Source organism: Eleutherodactylus coqui, chromosome 1, assembly GCF_035609145.1.
Source record: "Eleutherodactylus coqui strain aEleCoq1 chromosome 1, aEleCoq1.hap1, whole genome shotgun sequence".
Lineage (NCBI taxonomy): Eukaryota > Metazoa > Chordata > Amphibia > Anura > Eleutherodactylidae > Eleutherodactylus > Eleutherodactylus coqui.
In genome coordinates this window covers 278067667-278082789 of record NC_089837.1, presented here as the reverse complement: position 1 = coordinate 278082789, position 15123 = coordinate 278067667, and the positions used below count along the sequence as shown (strand labels likewise).

Here is a 15123-nt window from a genome sequence, read left to right as displayed (position 1 = left end):
CTAAAAATCCATTTTAAAGTTGGAGTTAGGCCCCTCTCACACAGCCGTTTTTTTTCAGCATTCAACACTGCTCTCTCAGACACGCGCTTTCCAGTGCCACGGTTTTGAAGCGCTGTCTGATGATTGGGTATGCTAAAGCTGCTTTCGGAGACAGGAGCGCTGTCTCTGAAAGCAAAAGAAAAGCGCAGCTCGTGTGAGAGAGCCCTTAGACACCCTCCAGCCCTGGGCAAACTGAACCACTTCTCTGACTACATGATGCACATTGTACATTAGTATGCACCGGTAGTCTGAAACACTACATGCTGCTCCTACTGACCATTGCTGCTTATGTGGGCAGCACTGGCAAATCAAAACGTAAAAGTGTCTTAGACTAATGAGCTATACTAATGCACAGTGTGCATCAGGTAAGTAGAGAAGCAGTGCGGCCATCTTTGTTTACCCAGGACTGCAGAGTATCTAACTTCAAATGGTAATACAACAAAACAAGTGAACCATCACAAGGGGGTGAATACTTAGTAACAAATTAGAAATGTGTGATTCTTAATTAAAACCAAATTTTGATGCAAAGTTGCATGAAGGTTGTTACGAACAGAACTTAAATTGTATTTAATTTTTAACACATTTGTGGATGACAGGCAAATATTGCATGGCCTCTATTTTTAGCATTTTTCAAAACAAAAGCCTTTTTGATATAGACTATTGTGGTAGATGTGACCTTTATACACCTTGTTCTATTTTGACATTGCATGCGATTGTTAAGCACAAATGTATGCTTTATTCAATTTTTTTTTTCTATTATCAGTTTTTCAAAAAGCTACAAACAAATATCAGCCTGTCAAGATAAATACTATCGCAAGGTTGCCCATTCATGCAATTTTGTGTCAAAGTGCTGAGGAGCTATTTGAGAATGTACCAGTTGTTTTAAAAATATATTGGTATGGAGATTTATTTAGATTTTTTTCTCATTTTGGAATTTCAGTTTGTACATGTTAAAAGTGTCCTTTGGCCATCACAAGAGCAAAATGCCAGAAACCACCTGAGAGCAAGAATTAAATAGAAATCACAGCTTACAAATATCCTATGTTCATGTAAAATTAAAGGAGATGTCCCGAGGCAGCAAGTGGGGTTATACACTTCTGTATGGCCATAATAATGCACTTTGTAATATACATTGTGCATTAATTATGAGCCATACAGAAGTTATAAAAAGTTTTTTACTTACCTGCTCCGTTGCTAGCGTCCTGGTCTCCATGGTGCCGACTAATTTTTGGCCTCCGATGGCCAAATTAGCCGCGCTTGCGCAGTCCGGGTCTTCTGCTGTTCTCTATGGGGCTCCGTGTAGCTCCGTGTAGCTCCGCCCCGTCACGTGCCGATTCCAGCCAATCAGGAGGCTGGAATCGGCAGTGGACCGCACAGAAGAGCTGCGGTCCACGAAGATAGAGGATCCCGGCGGCCATCTTCAGCGGTAAGTATTGAAGTCACCGGACCGCCGGGATTCAGGTAAGCGCTGTGCGGGTGGTTTTTTTAACCCCTGCATCGGGGTTGTCTCGCGCCGAACGGGGGGGGGGTTTAAAAAAAAAAAAACCCGTTTCGGCGCGGGACATCTCCTTTAAGATGACCAGCAATAGATCATATTAAAAAAAAAAAAAAAAAAAAGGACGAGGACAGATTTATATATATATAAAAATAAATATTACCTGCATAGCCATGGCCGCTTGAGGTATTTGAGAGCTGTATCCAACGGCCATCATATTTTGCGTATTTGATTGCATTACAGGTACCATAGGAAAACGAGCTGATTGCTGTTGCATTGGCATCATACCTTAAGCAATGCAAAAAGTATTTAACATCATATAATTAAAAAAATATTAAAGACAATTTGCACACCTTGCAGTAGAAAAGCTATTTCTAAGACATTTAAAGGGTTATCATACCATAGGATAGGTGGTACAATTCCGATCAGTAGGGGTCTCATCGCTGAGACTCTCACTAATCTCAGGAATGTGAGTCCCATGAACCCCTCTTCTCCTAACTGTGGGCTCACTTGAGGCGATGCAGAGATTAAATGGAGCAGCGTTCACTCATGTGCAGCACCACTCCATTCATTTAAACTAGTAATTATTAGGACATTATAATAGCGGTGTTTATGGTGGCACATCACACTTACAGTAGTTGATTACTACTAAAAGACAAACACAGCTTGGCTCTTCCCACAGCAGTGATAGGTCAATGTGTTCTGTCAGGACTACTGAGTTGTGTAGTACCATGTAGTACTCTGCTACATGGTACACGTACACACACACACACACACGTGTGTACACACACACACACACACACACACGTGTGTACACACGTACACACACACACACACACGTGTGTACACACACACACACACACACACGTGTGTACACACACACACACACACACACGTGTGTACACACACACACACGTGTGTACACACACACACACACACACACACGTGTGTACACACACACACACACACACACACACTCACGTGTGTACACACACACACACACACACACACACACGTGTGTACACACACACACACACACACACACGTGTGTACACACACACACACACACACACACACACGTGTGTACACACACACACACACACACGTGTGTACACACACACACACACACACGTGTGTACACACACACACACACACACGTGTGTACACACACACACACACACACGTGTGTACACACACACACACACACACGTGTGTACACACACACACACACACACACGTGTGTACACACACACACACACACACACACGTGTGTACACACACACACACACACACACGTGTGTACACACACACACACACACACACGTGTGTACACACACACACACACACACACACGTGTGTACACACACACACACACACACACACGTGTGTACACACACACACACACACACACACGTGTGTACACACACACACACACACACACGTGTGTACACACACACACACACACACACACACGTGTGTACACACACACACACACGTGTGTACACACACACACACACACACACGTGTGTACACACACACACACACGTGTGTACACACACACACACACACACGTGTGTACACACACACACGTGTGTACACACACACGTGTGTACACACACACACACACACACGTGTGTACACACACACACGTGTGTACACACACACACACACACACACGTGTGTACACACACACACACACGTGTGTACACACACACACACACACACACGTGTGTACACACACACACACACGTGTGTACACACACACACACACGTGTGTACACACACACACGTGTGTACACACACACACACACACACACGTGTGTACACACACACACACACACACACGTGTGTACACACACACACACACACACACGTGTGTACACACACACACACACACACACGTGTGTACACACACACACACACACGTGTGTACACACACACACACACACACACACGTGTGTACACACACACACACACACACACACGTGTGTACACACACACACACACACACACACGTGTGTACACACACACACACACACGTGTGTACACACACACACACACACACACACACACACACACGTGTGTACACACACACACACACACGTGTGTACACACACACACACACACGTGTGTACACACACACACACACACGTGTGTACACACACACACACACACACACACGTGTGTACACACACACACACACACGTGTGTACACACACACACACACACGTGTGTACACACACACACACACACGTGTGTACACACACACACACACGTGTGTACACACACACACACGTGTGTACACACACACACACACGTGTGTACACACACACACACACACACACACGTGTGTACACACACACACACACACGTGTGTACACACACACACACACACACACGTGTGTACACACACACACACACACACGTGTGTACACACACACACACACACACACGTGTGTACACACACACACACACACACGTGTGTACACACACACACACACACACACGTGTGTACACACACACACACACACACACACACACACACACGTGTGTACACACACACACACACACGTGTGTACACACACACACACACACGTGTGTACACACACACACACACACACACGTGTGTACACACACACACACACACACACGTGTGTACACACACACACACACACACGTGTGTACACACACACACACACACACGTGTGTACACACACACACACACGTGTGTACACACACACACACACACACGTGTGTACACACACACACACACACACACGTGTGTACACACACACACACACGTGTGTACACACACACGTGTGTACACACACACACACACGTGTGTACACACACACACGTGTGTACACACACACACGTGTGTACACACACACACGTGTGTACACACACACACGTGTGTACACACACACACACACGTGTGTACACACACACACACACGTGTGTACACACACACACACACGTGTGTACACACACACACACACGTGTGTACACACACACACACACACGTGTGTACACACACACACACACACGTGTGTACACACACACACACACACACACACGTGTGTACACACACACACACACACACACGTGTGTACACACACACACACACACGTGTGTACACACACACACACACGTGTGTACACACACACACACACGTGTGTACACACACACACACGTGTGTACACACACACACACGTGTGTACACACACACACACGTGTGTACACACACACACACGTGTGTACACACACACACACACGTGTGTACACACACACACACACGTGTGTACACACACACACACACGTGTGTACACACACACACACGTGTGTACACACACACACACGTGTGTACACACACACACACGTGTGTACACACACACACACGTGTGTACACACACACACACGTGTGTACACACACACACACGTGTGTACACACACACACACGTGTGTACACACACACACACGTGTGTACACACACACACACGTGTGTACACACACACACACGTGTGTACACACACACACACGTGTGTACACACACACACACGTGTGTACACACACACACGTGTGTACACACACACACACGTGTGTACACACACACACACGTGTGTACACACACACACACGTGTGTACACACACACACACGTGTGTACACACACACACACGTGTGTACACACACACACACGTGTGTACACACACACACACACACGTGTGTACACACACACACACACACGTGTGTACACACACACACACACACGTGTGTACACACACACACACGTGTGTACACACACACACACACACACGTGTGTACACACACACACACGTGTGTACACACACACACACGTGTGTACACACACACACACGTGTGTACACACACACACACACGTGTGTACACACACACACACGTGTGTACACACACACACACACACACGTGTGTACACACACACACGTGTGTACACACACACACACGTGTGTACACACACACACACGTGTGTACACACACACACACACACGTGTGTACACACACACACGTGTGTACACACACACACACACACACACACACGTGTGTACACACACACACACACACACACACACGTGTGTACACACACACACACGTGTGTACACACACACACACACACACACACACACGTGTGTACACACACACACACACACACGTGTGTACACACACACACACACACACACACGTGTGTACACACACACACACACACGTGTGTACACACACACACACACACACACACGTGTGTACACACACACACACACACACACGTGTGTACACACACACACACACGTGTGTACACACACACACACACGTGTGTACACACACACACACACACGTGTGTACACACACACACACACGTGTGTACACACACACACACACACGTGTGTACACACACCACACACGTGTGTACACACACACACACACACGTGTGTACACACACACACACACGTGTGTACACACACACACACACGTGTGTACACACACACACACACACGTGTGTACACACACACACACGTGTGTACACACACACACACACGTGTGTACACACACACACACACGTGTGTACACACACACACACACGTGTGTACACACACACACACACGTGTGTACACACACACACACACGTGTGTACACACACACACACACGTACACACGTGTGTACACACACACACACACACACACACGTGTGTACACACACACACACACACACACGTGTGTACACACACACACGTGTGTACACACACACACACGTGTGTACACACACACACACACACACACGTGTGTACACACACACACGTGTGTACACACACACGACACACACGTGTGTACACACACACACACACACGTGTGTACACACACACACACACACGTGTGTACACACACACACACACACGTGTGTGTACACACACACACACACGTGTGTACACACACACAACACACGTGTGTACACACACACACACACGTGTGTACACACACACACACACGTGTGTACACCACACACACACGTGTGTACACACACACACACGTGTGTACACACACACACACACGTGTGTACACACACACACACGTGTGTACACACACACACACACGTGTGTACACACACACACACACGTGTGTACACACACACACACGTGTGTACACACACACACACACGTGTGTACACACACACACACACGTGTGTACACACACACAACACGTGTGTACACACACACACACGTGTGTACACACACACACACGTGTGTACACACACACACACGTGTGTACACACACACACACGTGTGTACACACACACGACACGTGTACCACACACACACACGTGTACACACACACACACGTGTGTACACACACACACACGTGTGTACACACACGTGTGTACACCACACACACACACACACGTGTGTACAACACACACACACACACGTGTGTACACACACAGCACACAACACACACACGTGTGTACACACACACACACACACGTGTGTACACACACACACACACACACGTGTGTACACACACACACACACACGTGTGTACACACACACACACACGTGTGTACACACACACACACGTGTGTACACACACACACACACGTGTGTACACAACACACACACACGTGTGTACACACACACACACACGTGTGTACACACACACACACACACACACGTGTGTACACACACACACACACGTGTGTACACACACACACACGTGTGTACACACACACACACGTGTGTACACACACACACACACACACGTGTGTACACACACACCACACACACGTGTGTACACACACACACACACACGTGTGTACACACACACACACACACGTGTGTACACACACACACACACACACACGTGTGTACACACACACACACACACACACGTGTGTACACACACACACACACACGTGTGTACACACACACACACACACACGTGTGTACACACACACACACACGTGTGTACACACACACACACACGTGTGTACACACACACACACACGTGTGTACACAACACACACACACACACACGTGTGTACACACACACACACACACGTGTGTACACACACACACACGTGTGTACACACACACACACGTGTGTACACACACACACACACACGTGTGTACAACACCACACACACACGTGTGTACACACACACACACACGTGTGTACACCACACACACACACGTGTGTACACACACACACACACACGTGTGTACACACACACACACACGTGTGTACACACACACACACACACGTGTGTACACACACACACACACACACGTGTGTACACACACACACACACACACGTGTGTACACACACACACACCACACGTGTGTACACACACACACACACACACGTGTGTACACACACACACACACGTGTGTACACACACACGACACACACACGTGTGTACACACACACACACACACGTGTGTACACACACACGTGTGTACACACACACGGTGTACACACACACGTGTGTACACACACACACACACACGTGTGTACACACACACGCTGTGTACACCGCACACACACACACGTGTGTACACACACACCGGTGTACACACACACACACACGTGTGTACACACACACACACACGCGTGTACACACACACACACGCGTGTACACACACACACACAGCGTGTACCACACACACACACGTCGTGTACACACACACACACACGCTGTGTACACACACACACACACGCGTGTACACACACACACACACGCTGTGTACACACACACACACACGCGTGTACACACACACACACACGCGTGTACACACACACACACGCGTGTACACACACACGCGTGTACACACACACACACACGCTGTGTACACACACACACACCACGCGTGTACACACACACACACGGGTACACACACACACACGCGTGTACACACACACACACACGCTGTGTACACACACACACACACGCGTGTACACACACACACACACACGCGTGTACACACACACACACGTGTGTACACACACACACACGTGTGTACACACACGTGTGTACACACACACACACACGTGTACACACACGTGTGTACACACACACACACGGTACACACACGTGTGTACACACACACACACGTGTACACACACGTGTGTACACACACACACACGTGTACACACACGTGTGTACCACACACACACGTACACACACGTGTACACACCACACACGTACACACGGTGTACACACACACACACACCACACGTGTACACACACGTGTGTACACACACACACACGTGACACACACGTGTGTACACACACACACACACACGTGTGTACACACACACACACACGTGTGTACACACACACGTGTGTACACACACACACACACGTGTGTACACACACACACGTGTGTACACACACACACACACACGTGTGTACACACACACACACACACGTGTGTACACACACACGACACACACGTGTGTACACACACACACACGTGTGTACACACACACACACGGTGTACACACACACGACACACACGTGTGTACACACACACACACACGTGTGTACACACACACACACACGTGTGTACACACACACACACACGTGTGTACACACACACACACACGTGTGTACACACACACACACACACGTGTGTACACACACACACACACGTGTGTACACACACACACACGTGTGTACACACACACACACACGTGTGTACACACACACACACGTGTGTACACACACACACACACACACGTGTGTACACACACACACACACACGTGTGTACACACACACACACACACGTGTGTACACACACACACACACACGTGTGTACACACACACACACACACGTGTGTACACACACACACACACACGTGTGTACACACACACACACACACGTGTGTACACACACACACACACGTGTGTACACACACACACACACACGTGTGTACACACACACACACACGTGTGTACACACACACACACACACGTGTGTACACACACACACACGTGTGTACACACACACACACACGTGTGTACACACACACACACACGTGTGTACACACACACACACACGTGTGTACACACACACACACACGTGTGTACACACACACACACACGTGTGTACACACACACACACACGTGTGTACACACACACACACACGTGTGTACACACACACACGTGTGTACACACACACACACACACACGTGTGTACACACACGTGTGTACACACACACACACACACGTGTGTACACACACACACACACGTGTGTACACACACACACACACACGTGTGTACAACACACACACACACGTGTACACACACACACACGTGTGTGTACACACACACACACACGTGTGTACACACACACACACACGTGTGTACACACACACACGTGTGTACACACACACACACGTGTGTACACACACACACGTGTGTACACACACACACAGTGTGTACACACCACACACACAACGTGTGTACACACACACAACACACACGTGTGTACACACACACACACGTGTGTACACACACACACACACACGTGTGTACACACACACACACACGTGTGTACACACACACACACACGTGTGTACACACACACACACACGTGTGTACACACACCACACACACGTGTGTACACACACACACACACACGTGTGTACACACACACACACACGTGTGTACACACACACACACGTGTGTACACACACACACACACGTGTACACACACACACACACGTGTGTACACACACACACACGTGTGTACACACACACACACACGTGTGTACACACACAACACACACACGTGTGTACACACACACACACACACGTGTGTACACACACACACACACGTGTGTACACACACACACACACGTGTGTACACACACACACACACACGTGTGTACACACACACACACACACGTGTGTACACACACACACACACGTGTGTACACACACACACACACGTGTGTACACACACACACACACACACGTGTGTACACACACACACACGTGTGTACACACACACACACGTGTACACACACACACACGTGTGTACACACACACACACGTGTGTACACACACACACACACGTGTGTACACACACACACACACGTGTGTACACACACAACACACACGTGTGTACACACACACACACGTGTGTACACACACACACACACGTGTGTACACACACACACACACGTGTGTACACACACACACGTGTGTACACACACACACACACGTGTGTACACACACACACACACGTGTGTACACACACACACACGTGGTACACACACACACGTGTGTACACACACACACACACACACACACGTGTGTACACACACACACGTGTGTACACACACACACACACGTGTGTACACACACACACGTGTGTACACACACACACAACCACACGTGTGTACACACACACACACACGTGTGTACACACACACACACACACACGTGTGTACACACACACACACGTGTGTACACACACACACACACACGTGTGTACACACACACACACACGTGTGTACACACACACACACGTGTGTACACACACACACACACGTGTGTACACACACACAGCACACACGTGTGTACACACACACACACACGTGTGTACACACACACACAACACGTGTGTACACACACACACACACACGTGTGTACACACACACACACACGTGTGTACACACACACACACACGTGTGTACACACACACACACACGTGTGTACACACACACACACACGTGTGTACACACACACACACGTGTGTACACACACACACACACGTGTGTACACACACACACACACGTGTGTACATACACACACAACACACACGTGTGTACATACACACACACACGTGTGTACACACACACACACACGTGTGTACACACACACACACGTGTGTACACACACACACACGTGTGTACACACACACACACACACACACACACACACACGTGTGTACACACACACACGTGTGTACACACACACACACACGTGTGTACACACACACACACACACACACGTGTGTACACACACACACACACACACACGTGTGTACACACACACACACACACACGTGTGTACACACACACACACACACACGTGTGTACACACACACACACGTGTGTACACACACACACACGTGTGTACACACACACACACACGTGTGTACACACACACACACACACGTGTGTACACACACACACACACGTGTGTACACACACACACACACGTGTGTACACACACACACACACACACGTGTGTACACACACACAAACGTGTGTACACACACACACACACACACACACGTGTGTACACACACACACACACACACACGTGTGTACACACACACACACACACGACACACACGTGTGTACACACACGACACACACGTGTGTACACACACACACACGTGTGCACACACACACACGTGTGTACACACACACACACACACACGTGTGTACACACACACACGTGTGTACACACACACACACACACACGTGTGTACACACACACACGTGTGTACACACACACACACACACACGTGTGTACACACACACACGTGTGTACACACACCACACACACACACACGTGTGTACACACACAACACACGTGTGTACACACACACACACACACACACGTGTGTACACACACACACACGTGTGTACACACACACACACACACACGTGTGTACACACACACACGTGTGTACACACACACACGACACACACACGTGTGTACACACACACACGTGTGTACACACACACACACACACACGTGTGTACACACACACACGTGTGTACACACACACACACACACGTGTGTACACACACAACACGTGGTACACACACACACACACACGTGTGTACACACACACACACGTGTGTACACACACACACACGGTGTACACACCACACACGTGTGTACACACACACACACACGTGTGTACACACACACACACGTGTGTACACACACACACACACACGTGTGTACACACACACACACGTGTGTACACACAAACACACACGTGTGTACACACACACACACGTGTGTACACACAGCACACACACACACGTGTGTACACACACACACACGTGTGTAACACACACACACACACACACGTGTGTACACACACACACGTGTGTACACACACACACACGTGTACACACACACACCGTGTGTACACACACACACACACACACACGTGCTGTACACACACACACGTGTGTACACACACACACACGTGTGTACACACACACACACGACACACACGTGTGTACACACACACACACGTGTGTCACACACACACACACACACACGTGTGTACACACACACACGTGTGTACACACACACACACACACACGTGTGTACACACACACACGTGTGTACACACACACACACACACACGTGTGTACACACACACACGTGTGTACACACACACACACACACACACGTGTGTACACACACACAACGTGTGTACACACACACACACGTGTGTACACACACACACACACACACACGTGTGTACACACACACACACGTGTGTACACACACACACACACACACACGTGTGTACACACACACACACACACACACGTGTGTACACACACACACACACACACACGTGTGTACACACACACACACGCACACACGTGTGTACACACACACACGCACACACGTGTGTACACACCACACACACACACGTGTGTACACACACACACACGTGTGTACACACACACACACACACACGTGTGTACACACACACACACGACACACACGTGTGTACACACACACAACACACACACGGTGTACACACACACACACACACACGTGTGTACACACACACACACACACACACGTGTGTACACACACACACACACACGTGTGTACACACACACACACACACACACGTGTGTACACACACACAACACACACACGTGTGTACACACACACACACACACACACGTGTGTACACACACACACGTGTGTACACACACGTGTGTACACACACACACACACGTGTGTACACACACGTGTGTACACACACACACGTGTGTACACACACACACACACACACGTGTGTACACACACACACACACACGTGTGTACACACACACACACACACGTGTGTACACACACACACACACACACGTGTGTACACACACACACGTGTGTACACACACACACACACACACGTGTGTACACACACACACAGTGTACACACGTGTGTACACACACACACATCACACACACGTGTGTACACACACACACGTGTGTACACACGTGTGTACACACACACACACACACGTGTGTACACACACACACACACACACGTGTGTACACACACACACGTGTGTACACACACACACGTGTGTACACACACACACGTGTGTACACACACACACGTGTGTACACACACACACACACGTGTGTACACACACACACGTGTGTACACACACACACGTGTGTACACACACACACACACGTGTGTACACACACACACACACGTGTGTACACACCACACGACACACACACACACACACGTGTGTACACACACACACACACGTGTGTACACACACACACACACACACACACGTGTGTACACACACACACACACACACACGTGTGTACACACACACACACACACACACACGTGTGTACACACACACACACACACACACACGTGTGTACACACACACACACACACACGTGTGTACACACACACACGACACACGACACGTGTGTACACACACACACACACACACGTGTGTACACACACACACACACACACGTGTGTACACACACACACACACACACACGTGTGTACACACACACACACACACACACGTGTGTACACACACACACACACGACACACACACACACACGTGTGTACACACACACACACCACACACACGTGTGTACACACACACACACACACGTGTGTACACACACACACACACACACACGTGTGTACACACACCACACGACACACACACGTGTGTACACACACACACACCACACACGTGTGTACACACACACACACACACACACGTGTGTACACACACACACACACACACGTGTGTACACACACACACACGTGTGTACACACACACACACAGCACACGTGTGTACACACACACACACGTGTGTACACACACACACACACACACGTGTGTACACACACACACGTGTGTACACACACACACACACACGTGTGTACACACACACACACGTGTGTACACACACACACACACACACGTGTGTACACACACACACACGTGTGTACACACACACACACGTGTGTACACACACACACACACACGTGTGTACACACACACACACACACACACACACACGTGTGTACACACACCACACACACGTGTGTACACACACCACACACGTGTGTACACACACACACACTCACGTGTGTACACACACACACACGACACACACACGTGTACACACACACACACGTGTGTACACACACACACACACACACACGTGTGTACACACACACACACACACACGTGTGTACACACACACACACACACACACACGTGTA

At 48.9% G+C, this 15123-nt stretch overlaps 1 protein-coding gene across 3 annotated transcripts in view; it reads right to left on the bottom strand.

Annotated features, from left to right (window-relative positions):
- SYNRG (synergin gamma) overlaps nucleotides 1-15123 on the bottom strand; it is a 242020-nt gene that overhangs the window by 158278 nt on the left and 68619 nt on the right. For all 3 annotated transcript variants that reach the window (XM_066609210.1, XM_066609193.1, XM_066609202.1), the window contains exon 3: nucleotides 1698-1822. In XM_066609210.1, the coding sequence (XP_066465307.1) occupies nucleotides 1698-1822 (125 nt within the window). The remainder of the gene's footprint in view (nucleotides 1-1697; nucleotides 1823-15123) is intronic.